The sequence below is a fragment of the Equus asinus genome, chromosome 6 (assembly GCF_041296235.1).
Source record: "Equus asinus isolate D_3611 breed Donkey chromosome 6, EquAss-T2T_v2, whole genome shotgun sequence".
Lineage (NCBI taxonomy): Eukaryota > Metazoa > Chordata > Mammalia > Perissodactyla > Equidae > Equus > Equus asinus.
The window spans coordinates 93,149,168-93,172,333 of NC_091795.1; the positions used below are offsets into that span (position 1 = coordinate 93,149,168).

Below are 23,166 nucleotides of genomic sequence, written 5' to 3' on the forward strand. Positions count from 1 at the left end.
TCTCATTATTGAAGACAGCCAAGCGGGGAAAGGAACCTCTCTACCTGTCTGAAGCACGGAAGTGGGAAGACTGTGGAGGACAAGAGCTAGAAAGACCTCCCTCGGCCGCAACTGCCAGATGGAGGTGAGTCCTTTTGCAATCTAGCGGGCTACTGGATACCACGTGATAGACATTAAAAGAAAGAAAAGATCACAGGTCAATTAAATTAAATGAAACTTCATATAAATTATTTGACTACTCTCAACAATAACGTTTGTAAAAAGATGAACATACGGAGGCAGCTGACAACAGCAGAGCACTACGTGTTGAAATCACTAAGAAATCAACAAGAAATTTCTGAAACACAAAAACAGGAAACTGCCCAAAGACCCATTTCACTTTCTATTTCATCCACATGCCCATAAAAGATTGTTTTCATGGTCAGAATTTTTTCTGGCCAGAATTTAGTGCTTAATCAAACTACAAACTGCAAAGATTTGATAATGCGTGCTATCAATTGTCCCTTTAAAGAAAATACATAATTCTAAGTATGTGAATGTATCTATTTATCCTAATTTGTAATTGCATTCGACAGTGGTCAGATCCATATAATCTGACACGGTCATGATTCTGGATTCATAAAGCAAAACGTGAAAGAAATAAATTCAGGGTTGTGTTTAAAATATTTATTTTAAATTCTTAAAATTAATGTAGTGTTTCAACAGATTTTTTCACTTATTAGTGGTTTCTAACTATTCCACATAATTTTCTCCCTAAAGTGCTGTGTTTTTCCCTCCTGAGGGTGTCTCTCCACAGACCTATGGAGAGAACATATGAGGTTCTAGAAAGGTCTCGTAGCACGGTCCAATGTGACAGCCACTAGCTGCATGTGGCTACTGAGCACTTGAAATGTGACTCGTTCAAATTGAGATGTTCTGCATGTATGAAATACACAAATTAGTGTGGAAACAAGAATGTGAAATATCTCATTAATAATTTTTTTAAACTGATTACTTGAAATGGTAATATTTTGGATATACTGGATCGAATGAGATACATCACAAAAATTAATTTCATCACTTCCTTTTTTTACTTTTTAAGGATGGCTACTAGAAAATTTAAAATTACGAATGCAGTTAGCACAATGTTTCTATCAGACAGAGTTGGTCTGAAGACAGACAGACCTCGAGGAGGGGGCTTCACAGGCCCCCACCCCACTCGGGTTGACTAACAGTTACTGTCACAGTCCTGGCTGGAAACCAGGCACGTGACATATGTGACATATCTCTTTTTCTCCGACCTCAACAGAGTACACACCGCTGACTGTGCTGTCTCGTTAAGATTACTCTGGTCAAACTGGAACCAGGCGGAGCATCTGGATCAGACTGGTTTTAGGCAGGAAGCCTAGGAAACCTCTTTCCATCACTACCACACCCCCGAGCCTTTGGAGACATTTTTTCCCAATGGCCTTCTCTCCACCATGAACTGTTAATGCCATGGATACGCTCTCTAGCTCTTTACGTGCTCTGGCTCTCTAGAGGCCACAAACCATAGTATCTAAGAATTTTCTGCTGTCCAAGAAGCAATTTCTGTTCCAGTGGGGGTGATCTCGTCCCTGTTGAGCACACGATTTAGGTCTGTCCCCTCCCCGGTTCCTCTGAAAACTGCTCGGAAGGGCTCCCAGAGCCTCACAGGTGTCACCGACTTAACAGTCTCTGGAGTTGTCAGGAGGCAATCTACATTCTGAGCAGTTCAGGTTCCCCAAGTTTACCCTGGAACTCGAGAAAAATAAACATTCTCGAATTGAGCAGCATGGATTACGTGTGAGGAGAAGGCGTCACTCTAACAGCCCCGAAGGACCTCGGTGGCTCTGAAGCCACCTCTCTGGGTCTGAATTTTACCTAAGGGCTGAGTCTCAAGAAAGGCGCCACCACCTGTTCTCTCCTGTGGACAAGCAGCATTACGTAACTTAAGGAGCGGTTTTCCTGTCCACGTCACCTCAGGAGCTGAGAGCCCCATCTGCAGTTCCATCATGATATTAGACAGAAGTTCATGATCTGCACATGATCTGTTTTTAATCCTGTACCTCCTACTTTAAATTGCATTTTTTCTGGTCCTAGTTATTTTCATTTTTATTTGTATTTCACTATTTTGTTAAACACGCTTCCTCTAACTGACTTCAAATCCTCTGGACCAAGACAGGTGGACACACACATACACACACCAGCAACATACCTGGTATTGGGGGACCACTCTCTATCGGAATTAGGGTACGATGCTGACTGAGGATAAGTCATGACTGGGGAGAGGTTTTCCTTAGGGATATCTTCTTGGAATGGAGGTATATCATTAGAAAGAGTTCTGGAGAAAAAAATATGAAAGTCAAACAATTATTAGCGATAGACGCATAATAAAGACAAGTTTCCATTTTTTCTTGATTATCTCTAAGTGCTTTGTAGATTGACACCACCTCTGTTTAAACCACCCAGGCTTACTCCAGGCAGTGGAGAGGAAAAAAGTGAGATACAGTCACACAGAAATGTATTCTGTGTTCATGCTTTGGCTGAATTATAAATGCAAAATTATTGCGTTCAAGTATTTGGACCTAGACACCTGCACATGATTACATTGCTTGTTACTTACATCGTAGCACCTTATATAGTCACTACCTTTCACATTTAACCTCTCAAAAGCCTGAGAGGTAGATCGGGCCCAAAACTGGACCCAGGGGGCTATAAAACCCTTGCCATGCACGGGTGGAACTGCCAAATAACAGAATGACCACACACAGATAACGTCTTATCTAGCAGAATAAAATGATCTAAACCAAATGCATCTTCTAATTATGAAATGATTGCAAATCTACCTTGTTTCAGGTATAACACCCTCATCACAAAACATGATTCACTATTTCACCCATGCAGAGGCCATCTGTCCGTATTTTTGATGTTACCTGAAATATCTCTAAGTTTGGAAATTAAAAGCCACGAGGGAAGGTAATGTACGAAGCCCAACCACCCAGTCTGAGCCTGCAGCAGAGCAGAGGCTGTAGTTAGGAAAAGTGACACTGCCAATTTGCCTTTATTTTTAGCCAGGAAAAAAAATCCTCTTCTGAATAATGAAGCAGGAAGATACCTGATGTTCCTTACCCCTTCTTAACACGACACGGAAACAATTACCAAAAGTTACACTGAATTACACACAAATCTGAAACATCAAACACTCTCTAAAATGAGTTTGTCTTTTAAAACTGGCATTTTTCACCAAAATAGTAATACAGAGAAACTTCACCACACTGTTAAAAGCAAAGGAAAATAGAACAGATGTCCATTAAACTTTGGGCCCGAGCACAAGTGAAAAGGAGCAGTCTATCGCAGACCAGCCCCCAGCTGAATCAGCCCACCTGCCATGTACACAGTTGGTGCTCAAGTAAGAGTAAATAGGTTCTGGGGCTGGCCCCGTGGCCGAGTGGTTAAGCTCATGCGCTCCGCTGCAAGCAGCCCGGTGTTTCGTCAGTTCGAATCCTGAGTGCAGACATGGCACTACTCATCAAGCGACACTGAGGCAGCGTCCCACATACCACAACTAGAAGGACCCACAATGAAGAATATACAACTATGTACCGAGGGGCTTTGGGGAGAAAAAGGAAAAAAAAGAAATCTTTAAAAAAAAAAAAAAAGAATAAATAGGTTCTGAATAACAGTTTCATGCATTAAGTATTAGTTTGCTCAGTTCCTGTCTTGGTTCTGTTCTGGAACCATTATGTTATCAGCCTAAGAGGTTTGGTGTGTTACCAATGATCTCTTAGCCATAAGCTACACCAAATCTTCATGCAACTTTAAGACTGGGTCTGCATGACTCCAAAATTCAGTCTAAAATGCTTTAACAGAAGATTAAGACATTCTAGGGGGAAAAAGCATTCATAAGAACCATCTTACAAAATTAATGCACCCAATTCCAGTAGAGACCCCGCCTTCCATTCACACTTACCTACTGCTGTCCAGCGGTTCTGTCTCCTCATCCGAGCTCATCTCTATGGGAAACATGTCTTCATCTTCAGATGTGTTCATGTCGTCATCTCTTTTCAGGGTGTCCAGCTGGGATTTTCTCCTCCTTTTTCTTCTCTTCTTCCCTAAAGAGCCACCTGAAGGGGTCTCACTGGGAGGTAAGACTTGGGCTGATGTGTTGGGGTCCAGGCCTCTTATCCTGTCTACAGAGTTCCTTTTCAGCTGGCACTCCATTCGCGAGGCTCCCTCTGACAGGATAGGGGAGGTGGCCAGGTGCATGGGGATCACTTCCTAAAGGACAGAAAATATTTTCAAAAGAGAGTCTTGCTAATTTGGGTTTAAGAAGCAGGACGATGCCAAAGGCCAGTGTTAATTTAGGGGCCCAAGCACTCCTCAGGGAGGCCCACGCGGGGCAGTGTCACAAAACATCACAGCCACAGTGGTCTGGGGATGTGGCTGCCTAATGTGGTGGAGGATCACAAAGTCAACAATTCATTAAATGCCATGTTGGACTGAATCCTGCATTTTCATAACTATAACAGAGTGAGGTAATTATCAGTGTGTGTGTGTGTCTGTGAAAGAGTGAGCAAATGCCTATGTGTGTGCATTTTTAATACGCACTGCATTAAGACAATAATAATTTTTTTAAAAAAACGGCTGACAGTCCCCATTCGCCTGCTGCACAAGAGCACGTCCAGGTATGCGGCTGTCGAGTAATGAGATATTGATCCTCTTCTTAAAAACAAAAGGAAAAAACACACGGCCTGTCAATTTAACGGTTGCTTGATTACCAATCATTTTATTAATGAATGACGTGTTTATTATGAGAAACCTGGTAACAAGAATATACATGAGAGAGTGGGATACACAGAAGCTTGCTGCTGACGGTTGGAAGTGGTTTAGAGAACATCCAACGTGCTACACGGATCAAATCCACATCTGAGGGGTGGAGCCTTAGGCTGGAAGGGATGTGAGAAGCCATCTCACCCAGCTGCTCAGCTGGGCCAAATGAATGAGAAACGCAGAGTGCTCACAGTGACTCAAGAGCAGAGACGAGTCCACGGACTGAAAAGAGAAGGGCACACCTCCGCAGATGCAGGGGAGACGGCATCATGTGGCAATCCGGTGATGCAGGACACAGGCTCCCAACCTCCAGCAGCCTCCCAGGGACAGTACGGGGATCTGTATGGCAGGACATACTCTGGCCTCTGAGGCCCCATCCTACCCACAGGCACCCTGCAAGGCCAGCCTAGCAGGCCCACCACGGTCTGCGGCTCCCACACCATCCTCTGAAACTGAAGCTACAGGCCTTCATTTTAGAGCCTGGAGCTACTGAGAGCTGATCCTTTTCAATCGGGCTGTCTTCCCGTAAAGGGGCTGGTTCAAGTGCATTTTATTGAGGAATCACTAAATCAGATCCCTTCAGAGTAGCTTACTCAGTGAACGAAAGTTAAAAAAAAAAGATGGTTTGTCTTAAAAGAAAACAGAGGGGTATATCTTCATGACCTTGGACGTGGCAAAGGATTCTGAGACATGACGCCAAAAGCACAGGCAACCAAAGAAAAAATAGATAAACTGGACTTGATCAAAATTAAAAACTTTTGTGCTTCGAAGGACACCATCAAGAAAGTGAAAAGACAACCCAAACAAAGGAAGAAAATATCTACAACTCAGGTATCTGATAAGGGACTTATATCTAGACTATACAGTCAACTTTTACAACTCAATAAGAAAAAGACAAACAACCCAATTAAAAAATGAGCAAAGGATCTGAATGGACATTTCTCCAAAGAATACACAGAAATGGCCAATAAGCATATGAGAAGATGCTCAGCATCATTAGCCATTAGGGAAACGCAAATCAATACCATAATGAGATACCACTTCACACCCACTAGGATGGCTAGAACCACAAAGTCAGATAACAAATATTGATGAAGATGGGGACAAATCAGAACTCTTGTGCACTGCTGGTGGGAATGTCAAATGGTACAGCAGCTCTGGACAACAGTGTGGCAGTTCCTCAAATGTCAAATGCAGAGTTAGCACCGGACCCAGCAATTCCGCTCCTAAGTATATACCCAAGAAGAACGAAAACGTATGTCCATGCGAAAACCTGCACATGAACGTTCACAGCAGCTAAAAGGTAGAAACAACCCAAGTGTCCATCAACACATGGAAGCATAAACAAAACGTGGTACGTGGATATAATGGAATACTATTCGGCTATACAGAGGAATGAAGTCCTGACACACGCTACAATACGGATGAACCTTGACAACACTGTGCTACGTGAGAGAAGCCAGGCACAAAGGACCACATACTAGACGATTCCATTCACATAAAGGTTCAGAAGAAGGGAATCTATAAACACAGAAGGTAGATTAGTGGTTGCTTAGAGCTGGGGGGAAGGTCGGGGGGTGATGGGCAGGTGATAGCTAAAGGGTATAGAGTTCTTCTGAGGTGGTGAAAATGTTCTAAAATTGACTGCAGTGATGGTTGTCATATCTGTGAAAATACTAGAAACCACTGAATTATACACTTGAAATGGATAAATTATATGGTATGAGAATTATCTCAATAAGGTTGTTAAAATTTTTAAATAATTAAAAATAACAGTGATTTTGGTCACTCACTGAACAAAATTAGAACATCCAGCCATTTGAGGTTTCACACACCAGTGTGACTTGTATGCTTTGGGCAATGGTTCCGGCCAGTGTGATTCGGTTCCTCTGTCTCTCCCTGGAAACACTGAGCCAACTGAAGCAGGCCAGGACTGCCGAGTCTGGTGTGGACACAGTGCACACCCATCCTGTCCAGTAAACAGCCCCTTTTCTCTGCTGCCTTTGTCCACACAGCCAGGCAACAGGACGTCTCCACACACACTTCCGCTGTGTCTCCTAGATAAGCAGGGCTCAACGCTCAAAACTAGGAAGTCAGCTTGACCACTAGCCTTCCTTACCTGATCATTATCAGTCTCTTGAACAAAAAACGCTTCTCCATTATCTCCCAATTTCATGTGCAAATCCACAGATTCCCCATTGATTTCTATGTCAACCTGAAGGAAAAAGAGACATTTAAGAAAACAAGGAGCTGCCTTCTTAACTAGACACCTCATGGGGGATGGCCACGTCTCTACATGCTTAATCTACATATTTAATGACACACATCCCAAAAATATCTCACAATTCCACATCTCAGTCGGTGGATCTGGTCCTACATGCTCTTCCCCATCGAGAAACGAAGTCTATTCCCCCTGCCCCTCTGCCCTGGGCTGGGGTAGGCTTGCAATTGCCCCAACGAGTAGAGCACAACAGAAGGGACGCTATGTGCCCTCCCAGGCGAGGTCAGAGAAAGAACACAGCGCCTCCTGGCTCCCTCTCTCTGGAGATGCTCACCCCTGTAGCCAGCCGCCACGTTTGGCACCACATGAGACCACGTACAGGTGCCCAACAGCCTCCACTGTGCCCAGCCAAGAACCACAGGCATGGGAGTGAGTGCGTCTGGAAGAGTCCAGAGGACTGAGCCTCCCAGCAGAGGCCCCAGACAACAGAGAGCAGAGGCAACCCAGCCCCACTACGCTTGGTCTGAATTCCTGACCCTTAGACCCATAAGCTTAATAAATGGTTTGTGCGACTCAATTCTGGAGTGATTTATACAGCTACAGTAACTGGAAGAATGTGAATTCATAATTGTCAACTCAGTGAAAAGCACTTTCCATGGAGAGCTTCACTCTGGGTCTGCGAGAAGCCCTGGATATGTGAAGCCACAGAAACACGATGAATCCCCCTGAGGAGAGAACCTGTCCCCCAGGTCACTGCGTCCTCCGCTCTTACCACTTTCTCTCGGGAGCGCAGGACCCCCATCTTCCCAAAGCGGACATGGAAAGGGGAGCACTGAAGGCTCCCGTTGGGTTGGCGCACAACGATGATATCGATGCATCCAGACAGGGTGGCAGGATTCAAGCCCTTGTAGAGTTCCTTCACGGTGACAAACACCTGGCCCGCCAACTGCCCCACGTAATTCATGGTTTGAGCCTAGAAGACAGAGACACAGACATAACACACACAGACACACAAACAATTAATTGGGGGAAGCTCACAAGGAACTCCCCGTCATTTCAAAAGCCTCTATTACACGTTTCACTTTCACACCTTGCTCAGATCATTCTGTTGCACTGCCATAGGCTCCACCACACCCACCCCCACCAGCCACCTCGCCCACCCAAACAGCAAGCCCACCAGTCTCCACCCTCGCAAGGTCCAGCACAGATGCCCCAGGACCAGAAAGCCCCATCGCAGCCCGCACTGGGCCCCTCCACTCTGAGGTCCACGGTACTTGTTTATACCGTCCTTAGGGCTCTCGCCACCTGTGCCTTCCTCTGTCATTATGTGTGGGTTTTATAACCAAATCTTAAGACCCTTGAGAAAAGAGTCTGTATTTTTTACCTCTTAGTATCCCCCACAATTCCAAACAGAGTAGGTACTTAATATTATTGGTTGAAAAAAAAATGACTATTTTTCCTTGAGAAGCAAACAAATGACTTTTATTCTGAACAATTTCCATCCTGGTCCTTGGCGGCCTGCCCAATTCTCTCCCATCACTCCAGGCGATATCTGTGCTCTGCTTCAGTCTGGCTGCCCAGTTGATCAATGGAAGGTGACTCAGCAAATATCCAGGGTGTCTATTCTAGAAAAGGCCTGGTGCTGGCGACACAGAGACACCAAACACACAGTCGCTACCCTCTGAAGGGACTCAGAGGCTCGTGAAGGAGAGAGAAGTAAGACGCAATCACTAAGCTACAGGCCTGCGTTGCTGCATCTGTTTTAAGTAAGTGCTAAGGGAGTTCCGACCAAGGCAGGAGGAGGACGCAGCACAGAGCAGCTGGCACTCGGCGCGCCTGGAGGAGAGCTGACGGTTTTTAGGATGGAGAAGGTGGACAAGCGCCCTGCAAGAGGAGAGGCACGTGCAAAGGCACAGAGAGGGACAGTGCCTGCAACCGAGACCATGCAGGGGAAGGACGGAGAGGTGAACCACGCCAGGAGATTCAGACGGCGCTAGGCAGCAATGTGAAGCCCCTGGAGATTCGGAAACAACAAAATGACAATTCAATCCTGATTTAGAAAGAGCATCGTGGTAAAAAGGTAAAGATGGGCAAGAAGAGAAGGTGAAGGCAAGAAGGCTAGCTGGTGGCTGTTGACGATGGTGCAGTTGAGAAACGATGCCAGCCTGAAAGGAGGCAGTGAAGCAGCAATGGAGGCAAAGGGACAATCCGAGGGACATCCAGGTGCAGTCACGGGAGTCTGAGCTGGTGCTGTGCTCTGGCTCCGACAACCATCTCGGCACTGGTCCACACCTGCCCGACTGCCCACCTGGGCACAGCCCGCCCTCCGGCTCCACTGTCTGGCCCTGTCACCTGCCCTGATGTGACTTGGACACCTCAGATGGGCCCACAGCACGCAGGTCTTCGTCTCCCCCCTGCAGCCTTCCTCTGGCCACTCCTTCCTCTTGCTCTGCTTCACTGGGCCGCACCATCCACCTCTCACCTCCCTCCGGGATGTGGCCCTGCTCACTGGTCCTTCCCCCCCCACCCCCCCCCAGGTCCTTTCTTCTCCAGCTCTAGCCACACTTACACTTCAGGGCTCAATCTAACCCCTGTTTTCCTCTCTCTTCTCTATACACTTAACGCTTTGGTGGACCTGAGAGACATGAGATTTCAAATACCAGATCTGAGCGTGAAGGGTTTGCACAACGTGACTTCCAATCAATGGATCCCAAGACCTGTCCCTTTCTCCCCGCCCACACACCCCGATTCTCCAAGACGACTACCTACCCTGGGGCCACCTGACCCCACCCACCTCAGGGCCCTTATACTTAGAGATTCCAGCGAGGGCCACAGCACATGCACACACCTGCCCTGATGAACCTCTGTGTACACAGTTTGGTTCTGTGCACCTCCTTGCTCTGATGTGTCACTATTTTGCCAAGTGGTTCTCCTGTCACTTGGTGAAGCCAGATTCTCCTTGAGGACAAGGATCAAGCCCTATCCTTTCAAGTTAAAACACAACACAAAAAATACCTTTCGTAAGCCTCACCTCAACCCTATGACATAAGCAGAAGTAATATTAGCATCCCCAGTTTACAAATGGGGAAACTGAGGCTCCAAAGTGGTTAGTCAAACGACCCGTGTGCACTGGGCAAACAAGAACTACTGATTTAATTAAAACTGAGAACAGGTCAGAGACCTAAAAGCAATGAGCAAAACCTACAAGGAAAAGAGCACAGGAAGCCCTCGGTGGCTCGCTTTACAATTTTAAAGGATGCCCTCTGGAGGGACACTGCACCGCCTCCCTCGGTTGAGGAGACCAGCAGGCCTCCCGCAAAGGCTGGGAGAGACACGCTGGGACCTGCCCCCAGCCCTCACCGCCAACGAGGTCACGCGTATGGAAACATATCAAAGCCCGCCTTTTCTAAATCTGTTGAATGGTACAGATTTAGCTCACGTCACACAAAAAGGGGGGAGATCAGTGCCTGAAAAGATCAATGATAAACAAAGGATTCTTTGTAACTCTCATGCTTCTGACAGGGCGTCATTTTACAAAAGAAATCACCACCTTGACGCTCCACCTGGACTTTAACACTGTGCCCGCCCCGAGCTAAAGCTCTAACTCCACAGCTGCGAGCAGGCAGGAGGCCCGGCATTCCTGTACAACCTCTTTCATCACATTACCTCCCGTTCGTGGGCTTCTCCCAATAACCCTGTAGTACGCAGCCTTGCAGATGAGAAAAGTGCAATGAAGCAAAGGCCCAGAGCACGGGCGTGCCGGCAGACCCGGACCCGGGATCGGGATTCTGAAGCCACCTCCATTTTGGTTCTTTCGAGCCCTCTCTCCTGGCCCCTACGCTTCTCCTCACCTCATCGCCCTCACACACGAGCTACGCCCATCACTCAGTGACGCGTGACCACTTCCCCTGCCGTGCGGTCGTACCCCAACGCCAGGGCCACTGCTGCTGCTAACACAGCTCCTGAGAAGAGCTTGAGACCTGCCGGCCAGCACTCTTATCATAAGAAGAGAAGGCTCCTAATTGGACGGTACCACATCTCTGCATAGGGCTTCTCATCTGTCAAAGGAGGATGCAGGCCAAGATGACCTGCAAGGCCCAATCCCGGCTCCAAGCGTTCGAAGGTAAAGGCTGCGATGCCTAATTCTTGGCGGGCAAAAGGGCATCTCTAATCATTTAAACTAAGTGTTGCTCTGTTCTGTTGTCCTCAAGAACAAGCATCGCTCCCCCTTTTCAGTGAGTGAATTCAAGGTTATCATGCAAAATCCGAGAATTTCGAAGCTGGCAGGATCCTGACTGAGCTGTTGTTCCAATATCCCCATTTTAAAGAAATACGCCCAGAAATGGGAAGCGACTTAGGTAGATCCCCCCACGGCAGAGACGGAGCCTGGACTGGGCCTTCCCCACGTCCAGCCCTGTGATCTTCCGTCTTGCATCCACGGGATCAGCCTGGTGTATTTTTCCTACCACAAATAACCAGAAGTTACTTTGATATCTTTAGCTACCCCCTCTGTTGAACAACTTATTTGCAAAACTGAAAATACCCCCACGTGGAAGCAGGAAGTCTGTTCCATGATTCTTAAATGAGAGGGCCACAGCCCCACCTGGCAATACGCTCCTAGGAACGGTCCTCAACATCTACCTGCTGGGGCAGCCTTAGCTGAGCACTGAGAATTTTCTAAAAGGAAGAACACTACTACCACCACCTCATCTATTTGGATGGCTGCTATCTAAAAAAAAGAAAAAAAAAACAAGGACGTAAAGAAACTAGAACCCTTGTGCACCACTGGTGACAACGTAAAATAATGCAACCACTATGGAAAACAGCATGGTGGTTGCTCAACAAATTAAAAATGGAATTACCATATGATCCAGCAATTCCACTTCTGGAATATATCTGAAAGAATTGAAATCAAGGTCTCAAAAAGATATTTGCACACCCATGTTCACAGCAGCATTATTCACAATGGCCAAAAGGTGGGAACAACCCAAGTGTCCACCAATGGGTGAATAAACAAAATGCAGTATATACACGGAGGGGAATATTATCCAGCCCTAAAAAGGAAGGATATTCTGGCACACGCTACAGCATGGATGAGTCTTGAGGACATTATGGTGAGTGAAATAAGCCAGCCACAAAGGACAAATACTATAGGATATGATTCCAGCAGACAAACTCACAGAATAGAAAGTAGAATGGTGATTACCAGGGGCCAGGGGGAGGGGGGAAGGGCAGTCAGTGTTTAATAGGTACAGAGGTTCATTCTGCAAGATGAAGAAAGTTCTAGAGACCGATGGTGGCGATGGTTGCACAACACTGTGAATGCCCTTACATTAAGTTCACTGAATTGTACACTTACAAATGGTCAAGACGGTCTAATTTTATGTTATGTGTATTTTACCACAACTAAATACAATTTTTAAAGGGGCTGAGGGAGAATACGGTACTAATCAGCATTCATTTCAGGAAGACGAATGTTATTTGGTTAAAAAACTTCTTTGAAAGCACGGGCCCAGGAGGCCCGGGACGGCACCCTTCACGGGCAGAGGGTGGCCTGAGATCCACGTCATGGGTCTGCTCGGCTGAGGGCCTCCAGCGAGTTGGGGGCAAGCCCAGCTCTTCTTGGCTGCCCCTCCTCCAGCATCTCCACTAAATAAACACTAGGCAGATATTTAAGGACCCAAGAATAAACCAGCTGGGCGCAGTCGCGAGTTTCACTTCCTTCAATTCCGTCTGAAACAAAAGGCTCAAGAAAGAAGCTAATTTGATTTACCTCAACATAAGAAGCCACATGAAGCAGGTGGACAGAGTGCCCTCCCTGTCCGTGCCCCGTTCATCTCGCTCCGGTCACCGTGCTCGGTCTCCTGGGTTCACCGAGACACCTGATCAGGGAGCGAGCAGAAGACTTGTTTTGAAAAAGAAAGTATCTCAATTACCTCAAGAGGAACCACAGATAAGTAAAACCCGTAGAGAACAAAGTGTTCCAGGTGAAGAGCTTTGAGACACCTGCTCGTCATTCACCCCACACCGACTTACTTTAAATCTAGTGATTTTTATCTCAAAATTTGGCAAGAAATAGCTGCTCCACCTGCCAGGGCTTCGTTGACCACGTGAAGCGGATGCCACAGCCCTGGGTCAGAAGTTTCTCAAGGAGAGCTGACCAAACCTCCAAAAACTCTTTGGCCAAACTGGGATTCCCCAAGCTGTGCTGTGGATTTGCAGGGCAACTCTGAGGTCAAGAAACATGTAAACACATTTTTTTAAAGGTGCCATCTTCCAGGATGACCTTCTAGAATAACAATTTTCTGAGGTTATCACATCCCATTAGAATATATCTTTCCAGATAGTCTTCCCTAAGTTAGAAGCTGCTTCAGCACTTATATTAGACCCAAACAGATAAGACACCCAGGAACATAAAACTCCAAAAGCATATTTCCACCTGGGATTCTATTTAAACATTAACAATAAACAGCATGTTCTACTTGACAGCATCAATTATTAAAACTAAACAAACGAATTTGAATTATTTTAGGCCAAGGCCCTTCATCATCAACTCGGGAATCAGCTGTTCTGCTCATTCATAATACAAGTGGATAAAAGTGATGTTAATTCCCTTTCTAGTTCTCTCAACTAGAAAGTTACGGAAGGTGCGTTATTATCTAGGCAGAAACATGTCTCCACTTAATATTGCGGGTTTGCTCCCTGGAAATGAAATGGTGAAGTGGGGCAGTGTCTACGTATGTGCCACTCTTCTCTCCTCTGAGAAGACTGGGAGATCAGACTCAGGGTGAGAACCCTCACCCCAGCAAAGGCCAGGACACCCACAAAACTGTCTCTGTGAAGACATGTCTCAGAATCACCATTTTTGTTCCATCTTTCTCACCTCTACTTTTCTTTCTACAGTCTTCTCTTTAAGAACTAAGTATCCCGCAAGAGTCCTACGACCACTCCTTAATCTCTATTTCCCGTTGCCTCCTCCAGATCCTCCCCCGGCTGCCCAGGAAACCTCCTTCAGAAACACCCAAAACAACTCAAGTTTTGCCAACTGAACCCCCTCCTCAGTCCTCGGGCTCAGTTAATGACATGACCGCTCATCCAGGCCAGCTGCTTGACAAATGCTGGCTGTCACAGTCAAGCGGCTGGACAGACACCCGTCCACCAAGCTGGTCTGCTCTCCTTGAGGACAGAGAGGAGGCCCGCGCATCCCTGGGCATCCAGCCTCTCCCCCGGCGCCTGACCCATCCCAGGGGCCCGGGAAACGTTTGCAGTCATACACAGCCATGTTTTCTTGAACTATTCCCATGCTTGCTTTGACTACAATCCTTCAACATTCGCCAGGAGTCTAATCTTATGTATCTGTTTATTAAGCTAAGTGCTTCGGGAATGATTTGATTGAATTAAACCTGTATAGTGATTGTCTCCCCAAAGTGAAAATGCTTTACGGGTTTAGAACACTTTTCCATTGGGACAATGGAAACAGAAGATGCACGATCAAAGCTGCCCCTCTCCTTCTCGTATCACATTAAAAACAAATGCATGCCCCAGAGTGAAGGACAAGGGCTCAGGGGAAGTTTATTTACCTCTGGTGCCCACTGTGGCAAGCCAGCAAGGGAGCAGTGGCAGTAGGAAGATGCAGATCTGTGCCATGGAGGGGTCTCCACTTATCCAGGACACAGAGGGCCTAGGGCTGTCACAGCCACCGGGGCATCTGCAACACTCTAATGTTTTAATAAGGAACGAGCTGGTAGGCCATCCCATAAAGAGAAAAGAAGAAACATACTAGGAGCAAATGGAAGGGAACCACTGAAAACAAATTCCCTAACTATAGTGGAGTTTCAGCAGAGGCCAACCTTCGATTCACCTCTGAAAGGATACCCAGAACAAAACAGAATTTCGGGCTAAGAAATCCACTGTCTGTGTGACATTAAATTTTTCCCGTTGGCACAGCCCCCTGAGACCCATCCTTGTTTTCGCGAGGGCCTCCGGGGAGCTGCAGGTGCAGCCTGAGCGAGCACGCTTCTTCCCCGGCAGAACAGCTAACTAAGCACGCCTGCCCGGGACAATCAGTGGAGGTGAGAAGCATAAAATGATGCTTACGAGAAAGACTTAAAAGGGCCTGGAAAACCACGAAGGGTGTCGACCGACTTTGGAGAGAAAGTAACAACCCAAAACCATCAGACCCAACGCCCATCACATGTACACTCCAAACCCTTGCTGTATCACTAACCGAATTCAAGAAAAAGGCCACGCAAACCAGCACGCTACGTCTGTAGAGCAGTTCACAATGTATAAGACTCCTTCACGCAAGTGAGTTCATCTGGTGCAAATCTGAGCAACCTGTGCAGTACTCAGGACCAGCATTATTAGCCCGTTTCCGACCAGGAGCGAGGGGCGCCAGGAGTGCATGATGCTCGCTGTAGCAGGAGCAGCAAGCAGCAGAGTGAGAACGGAGGCCCGGGCTGAACCCCGAGTCTCCCCTGTTCTCCTGTGCAGTGCTGGGCAGATGAAAATGGTATAAATGAGCGAGGCCCAGTGACAGATAATCAGTCGTGTGGCTTTAGCAAAGCAGACGGCAGCCATCTAGTTCTAAAGGTCAAAGAATATTAAGCATGTTTACAGAATATCCAGTGCCATATGGATCATCATAGACTGTAATTAAAGCTACAGAATTACAGAGGCTGCTCCGGAGCCAGGGCAGAAAGTGTAACCTATGAGACTAAGCATCTAAGGAGAACTGACTCATTATAGGGAGTGAGCCCACCATCAAGGGAAGCATTCAAAGAGTCTCAGCCACCACCTGGCAAAGAGGTTGTAGAGGGAATTCAAGAACTTGATGGGGCTCTGAGTTTATGATTCTATGACCTGCTCATAGTAACATCATGAAAACAAGTCTTCATCCCAAGTCAAGAACCCAGAGGCTGTTTTGTTTGTGTTGGGGACGGGAGGGGAGGGGAAGGCTGCATGGGGTTTTTGTTGCTGTTGTTCCATCACAAAAAATTCCAGACATGCAGGCGTCAAAATGCACCCACCACCTCTGAAGTAGCTTGGCAAGTTTGGGTATGAGGGCAAAAAGTGCTAAAATTTAAAAATTAGAGGAAATTAAGAAAACAGGAATAGTTCTCTCCCAGGGACATAAAGACCAGGCCCCAAACAAAATTCACCGTAAACCCAATTTAAATAACAGGTTCGTAAGGCTTTTCTTGCCCACAGACAGGCCATGAAATGTAAAGGATAAGAGCCTGAGAAACAGAAACTGCACAAAATTTGGGGTCAGAAGGCCTGGATGTATGCGTCCTCCTCCAGCATGTGCAAGCTGTGCACAGGAGCAAGGCAGCAATACCCCTCTGAGGAAGCCTAACCGGCTGTCCTGGGGAGCATGAACCACGGTGAGGACTTGGAAAAGCTCTTTGCCCCGGGGAGAGCCCAGGGCAGAAGGTACTTCTTACTGCTGGCACCTCCCTGAGGAAGTGACCAGAGAAATCAGCCTGAGTCGCTGGCTCTGCATGGGATATTTTCACAAGGCAGTCCTCCTCGGGGCCTCTCAGAAGGTAAATTCAAAACCCTTCCCCCAGCCTGCAAGCACCAAAAGGTCAAACCCTCCTTTATTCGGTCTGTGATCTGAACATTTCTTTGCCACTTTCATCCTGAGAACGATTCATCATTTCCGGGGGCGACCTGCCACCACCCCCCGCCTGAGCACACGGTGGGCAGACACACCGTCTGCTGTCACCTCTCCCCTCACAGCAGGTGCTGGAGGGACGCCTGGGGAATCTGGGTTTAGGCGCATCCAGGGGACTTCTCAGTGGACAAACCAACCCACCATCAGGCCGGGGAGGCCTCCTGCCTGCGTCCCTGCCGAGGGCAGCAGGAGCAGGGCACCCCGCAGACAGACCCCGCTCCTCTCTTGCGGGCCAACAGACACTGAGCAAGCCGACAGTCGTGTCCCAGCCAGCCAGCTACAGGGCTTCAATGAGCACATCTGAGAGACTCTAAATATCCACGTTTACTGGCAACACCAGGCAAAGACAGTAACAGCACGGAACCAGAGCAACATAAACCTTTAAATCCACTGTGCATTTCCACATTCCGTTAAGGGTGGTGCACTGTCCAGAGAGTGACAATAATAATTTAAATTGTTTACTTGTTTATCATAATGATGCAAAGGATATAATTTTCCCGCTTTGCAGAGAAGGAAACTGAACCGTAGAGTTTATGTAACTTGCTCAGGGTCCCAGCGCAGCCAGGGGCGGAAGCAGCACTCAAATCCAGGTAAGTCTGTGTCCAAAACCGTGACAATCCTGCACAGCTCCTGGATGACTGGACCATCCGACCTACATGTGAGGTCACACACAGACTTTCTACCTGCTGAGATGTGCAGGAAGTACCTGTAACGCACAGGATGTGAAAACATTTTCACTGCTCCAATGGCAAGGCCAACATCATCCACTGTGGTACATGACAGTTTTTCCTTTTCCTAAGCCGGTGTCTGGTTTGGAAATCGGTCGGCATGCTCCAGAGGTATGCCTGTGCTTGCCAGTCGGTCCAGGGGCAGCAGACCAGCCTCGCCCTCTGCCATCTCCAGGGGGCACACACAGCTAAAACAGTGCTCAGGTCAGTCACCCGGACTCAGCTGAGCCCTGCCACCAGCTCTCAAAGTCAGAGGAAAACCCTATGGAGCCCGCAGCTCTGAAAGAGGTCTCATTACTTCTGAATTAATGAAGAAAAAGGGCAAAGAGGTTTTACTAGGGAAGTCAAAATTCTCATGGATAAAGCATCCCCTCCTCCTTTTTATCCTGATCCACCTCGAATGTCTGAAAGTTGTCTCTGAGCACAGGTGAGTGACTAGCCCACACCCACCCCTCCCTCCACACATCCACTCCTCCCTCCATGCGGCAGAGACCACACAGTGCCTGCTCTGCACCCTGCTCTGGGTTTGGCACCAGGAAAGATTCATTCCAGCCGCAGAGAAGCTTAAAGTCTTATACCTTAACTGGCTCAGTTACTCCACAATTGAACATCATTGTTCATTTATAACCTTTCTGAAAACTTATCAACTTATAAACTTTCTGAAGAATTTGCCTTGGGAGAGTGAGCGCTCCATCACTAGGAGTATTTAAGCCACTTGGCTTTTAGTTAGCATGGTTCTTCCCCAAGAGTATGACAAAATCTGCCTCCCTGGGGGTCTCCCCAAAGGTCATTGAAGCCTGGAGACAACTCACTCTTCATTCTCCTGGTGGTCCTGGGTCATCTGACAGCTTCCACTCGAGGAAGGCGCTGTCAGCCTCACTGGGCCTCATGGGGATTGGGGGGGGCCGGCAGACACCACCCCTGCCTGCTCTCCCCGAGAACATTCCAGTCTCTGTCTCCACATCTGGGGCCCAAGTCTGAGGCCTGACCAGCTCTGGTAGAAACACAAACATCATGCAGCCCCTGGGGTCGGCCAAGGTCACATCCACCTGGAAGGCTACACGATAAACGCCAGTTTCATCCAATGCATTAAAAAAAAAGATGATTTATAAGAAATCCCAAAAATGGTATAATAACTAATAAGACTTGCATGAAAATGAAATTAGTTTATAAATAGCCTATCTTCCTCTTGTGATTTATATGAACAGCAAAGAGGAAGTCTTTCTTCAGAACATTCCGGACTGATACTTATCAGCTGGTAAGGATGATAAATTACATATAAATGACAAAAAGGGAAGTATGACTTAGATGCAGCATGATGCAAAAGAACACCAGACTAGAAGTCAAGATACCTGAGTTTCAGCCCTTCCCCCACTACACGGGCAAGTCACTTCCCTCTCGCCAGCTCTGGACTGAGCAAAGTTCCGTGTCTGTCAACATCCTTGAGTATTCGGGGACTTTCTGAGCATGCAAGTGTTCTTCAGGAGATACTCCGGTCCAAAATGAGAAAATTCACTAGCAAAGCTTGCCATGTTTTTAAAAAGCCTGCAAGTCAGACTAACACTTCCTAAGAAAAGTGATGAGGCAGCAAAAACCGCTGGTCCTAGAGGCCCCACACCAAAGCCCCTTCTGATTCAGCAGGTCAGCCTCCAGACCTCGGAAGGGGAGAGCCAGCTCCAGGCGATTCTGCCAGAAGGAGGGTACAGTGGGAGGTGTGGGGAGTGAGGGCGTCCGGAAGCGAGGCTGCTGTCACCCCGCAGAAGTGAGTTAGGAAAGTGGGCGCCCAGCCCTCCACACATGCAGGGAGCAGAGGCCTCCACACAGCGGGCCATCCACACTGAAGCTAATCTGTACAGCTCCCCGCACACAGCAGGTGTTCAAATGCATTAGTGAGCCCGACCCGCACGGCTCCAGAAGGGCCACTCTGCTAACATTTGTCCAGATGAGGTCACGGAGGTCTCATGACTTCACGCCTGGTTAACAAAAATCAGCATTTCATCCAAAACTGGCAGAATTCTTCTCTGGTCTCCAAAAATTGCCAAGAAACACTGCTTTCTTGGAACTTCTGCCAAAATTCAAAGCCCCAACCATAGCTTTCATAACTGCAGCTTTTGCTAACACCATCTACCTCTGGAATATCGGGGGCAGTTGAAGATGGCCTCACACCAACCCAACAGAAAAATGGGCAAAATTTATAGACAGAGTTCACAGAACAAGAAACCCATCTGATCAATGACCTGCAAGAAGAGAGTCAGCCCCATTCATAATTTAAGATATGCAAATCAGAGGAGGCCTTCCAGGTGGTCCCAAATCAGAGCATTTCATAAAAACCCCAGGGCTGGAGGGAGCGGGGAACAAACCGTCGTCACTCCCAGCTGCTGGGTAATAACTAATAACAGAGTGAGCACCGCGGCCACATCTGTCATTGTTTGCACGTTCTAGCAAACCCCAGCAATTCTGCTGCTCTAAGATCAATGTAGAGAACAGTAATTGCAGCATCAATTATAACAGGGAAAATCACAAACAAGTATCTATACGACTCTGGTTAAAGAAATGATGGACCACTCACTCCACACAATGGAACGTCACGAGGCTGTTTAACACAATGGGGAGGGGGGAGGTACCTCCACAAATACTAACACAAAAAGGTATATATTCAGTGGGAAAAAAATACAAGTGTTTAGAATATGAGCTCATTTTTTAAGAATTCCATTTACACACATTCTGATAGACAAAAATTTCCAGCCTCATGTACATTCCACCTGCGGACCGGGAGACCTTCCCTTCCATCCTAAGTGTTTCCATGGTGTTGGTTTCCGGCGTTTGGTTTTCACATGTGCATGTACTACTTCAACATTCATGACCTCGGAGGACCACGGGAGGGATAGAAAACTCTGGCCAGCTCAGTGTCAGGGTCTCCCCGCCACCAGAACTGCTGAGACAGGAGGGGGTGGTGGGGGGGGCTCCTGCATTGGTCACAAGGTCAGACGGGTGACCGCTCTGCTCTTCCAGCATCGGGATTTTGCCAAGGCTCGGATCTTATAATCCCTGTGATGAGTGTTCTCAGGTCCCTGCCAAGGGGCTCAAAAGGACTGGACAGCAGGGATGGAGACACCCAAACCACAGCGTGACCAACGTGCTGGGCAAAACAGGTCCAGGTCAGAGCCCAATCCTCTGGCTTGTATCTAGTCACTAACCGAGCAGAGGGCTCTGCCTCGTCCGTTCCACATCTGCAGGAGCTCTCCGTCCAAGTCTGTGTCTGGTCAAAAAGGATGCCCTGCTCTTGCGACTTCAACTTCTATCTGACCCCTGCCCACCCCACTCCAGCAATTCACAGACAGTAAGGTCACCCGGGCGTTCGAGAGCGCTGCCTACAGCTCAGGGGCAAGAAGGCAGGCTGTGCAGGAGCCAGTCGGTGTTCACAGCCCAGCTCCACCACCTGTGACCCTGAGCAGGTTCTTAACCTCTCAGCACCTCAGTTTCGTATCTATGAAATGGGATGACTTCAGCAGCGCCCCCCACAGGATTGCTGTGAGGTGGTACACACTAAGTACTCTTCAAAGTGCACTCGCCAAATGACAGCCAACTGCCAAATGACAGCCAACCGTGGGGTCACAAACGGCTCCAGACAAAGGCTGTGCTTTGAATTACGGCTCCTGCCTGAGAGTACTTTCTATATATCTATTTAAATTATACCTTCTCAAAAAGAAGGGGCAAAGAACACTACTGGCTGAAATTCATAAAAAAATATTGGAACGGTATGTTTATATTCCAATGGGGTAATATATTTCCATTTTGTGCAAAAATCCGGGCCCAAAGGCAACCCAAGATTGGGCAGTGTTCTACAATTATGTATGGCAGAAAATCCTTCTGTCAAAACAGACGTGGGCAGGGCTCCTGCGCCCTGCTGGGCGGTGGGGTTGGTTTTCCCCAACTCTAACTTGTCTTGACACTTCTCTCTCGTCTTTTGTAAACCAAGGTGTACGCCTAAGAGATCCAGGAATGCGGAGGAAGATGTCACCAGGAAGAGAGCGTCCGTGTCCCAGGAGATAGAGGACTTCCCGGGAACAAGTCACACGATGTCAATGGGCTCACCTGTCCCACAAGCAGCCCGCAAACAGGTGTCTCAGGCAAGTCTCGGTCGCTGGGTCTGCTTTGTGAGCAACAGAGAGTACCTGGCACTCAGGAGCAAACAGCAGTCGATACAAAGCCTCGGCTCGGTTCTAACAGCCTGCAGCTTTTTCCTGGAAAGCCCTAGCAAAAAATTCACAGTGGTTGCAAGAATCACAAAACTTGGTGAGTGGGTTGAGAGATGTGGCCACGATCACCAGCGTGGAAACTTCCCTGCTCCTCTCCTGACTGAGCCCCCACCCGACCTCTCAGCTGGACAGTGGACATGGCACAACCACCCTGAAGCATCCCCCAGCAAGCAGGGGCGGCTGCGAGCAGGAGGAAGCCAGGGTCCCCATGGGCTGACATCTGTGGAGGGCTGCTCCCTCCCCACACACCCAGACCCCTTTCCCACACACCCAGGCACTCTCTCTCTCACACACTCACACCCACGCACTCACACACACACACACACACTGCAGCTAAAACAAGTTTCAAAAAACAATCCCTCACCTAATATTAGTATGTCCCAGTCCGATATTTTCTTTTCTATTCTATTTCACTTTTTTAAAAATGCCGGTGGGCCCACTAACCTAAGACTAGTGGGTTCCAAGCTGTACCGTGAAAACCACTGGCGTCCGCCTGGACCCGGAGTACTGGGCAGGACTCGCCAGCCTGCACACACTCTAGCCCAGCCCGGCTCACTTATTTGTTGAATAAAAGGTGGGGAGAAGTGAGGCAGGAAGACGTGGAAAGAGGAAGAAAAAGGGGCACACAAGGAAGTAGGGGGAAGACAGGAAGGAGCCCTGCCATGGTCAAGAGGACCTCTCCTCCGCATGGATCCAAGTTGAGACTTCCCAGAGGCGGAGGGGCCTTCAGGACCCGGGTGCACCCCAATCAAGGGACCCGGGCCCCGTGTCCCCTGAGCTAGACCGGCTGCCAGGCACAAAAGCAGGTGACAGGCCCCTGGCTCTCTCTTGACCCTACACTCACAGCTTAGAAAGCTAGCACTTCAGAAACAGCCATCAAATAGGCACCCGGAGTCCTCCACAAATTAAGAACCTGTCAAATCACTGACAGGCCTTTTGGAGCTTTTCCCGACTTTTTTCCACAAATCCCATTCTGATTTTAAGTGAGTGGGTTTATCCCATAATAAACTGGGCCAAGGTTCAATGAAACGTAAAAAGCGTGACTTTGCCCTTCCCAGGAAAGTCGCCCCAAAGCTGACAGTGCGTGACTTATGCATCACGACCTCCTGTATTCCTCGTGAGGACCTCAACAGCTCCAAATTCTCATGGCCAGTGACACTGAGGAAGCTGAAGCACAAAAACAGGTCAAACCACCAGCCTCAGCGTCCAGACTGGAGCACCACCTTCTAGATGTTTCTCAAAATGCTCCAAAAGCCACCCCCACCCCAGTGCAACCTCGCCCGTCTCCTTCGGCATGCTTGCCCAAGTCACTCCATCCCATTTAGGTACCTTTTAGACCTTGAACCCAGAGGAGAGAGGATCCAGGAGAGGCCAACTCACAGTGGGAAGGGATGGCAGGAAGAAGCAGGGGGTCCCGTAATGACGATTTACCACCCAGAGGCCACTGCA

At 48.0% G+C, this 23,166-nt stretch overlaps 1 protein-coding gene across 8 annotated transcripts in view; it reads right to left on the bottom strand.

Moving 5' to 3' along the window:
- LPIN1 (lipin 1) overlaps positions 1-23,166 on the bottom strand; it is a 123,383-nt gene that overhangs the window by 45,088 nt on the left and 55,129 nt on the right. For 3 of the 8 annotated variants that reach the window (XM_070512580.1, XM_070512583.1, XM_070512586.1), the window contains 5 exons: positions 7,824-8,024; positions 6,950-7,045; positions 3,971-4,278; positions 2,216-2,341; positions 45-152 (listed from right to left, as the gene is read on the bottom strand). In XM_070512580.1, coding sequence (XP_070368681.1) covers positions 45-152; positions 2,216-2,341; positions 3,971-4,278; positions 6,950-7,045; positions 7,824-8,024 — 839 coding nt within the window. Of the gene's footprint in view, positions 1-44; positions 153-2,215; positions 2,342-3,970; positions 4,279-6,949; positions 7,046-7,823; positions 8,025-10,717; positions 10,875-23,166 lie in introns of those variants that run through there. The other 5 variants (XM_070512584.1, XM_070512587.1, XM_070512581.1 and 2 more) reach the window with 4 other exon arrangements.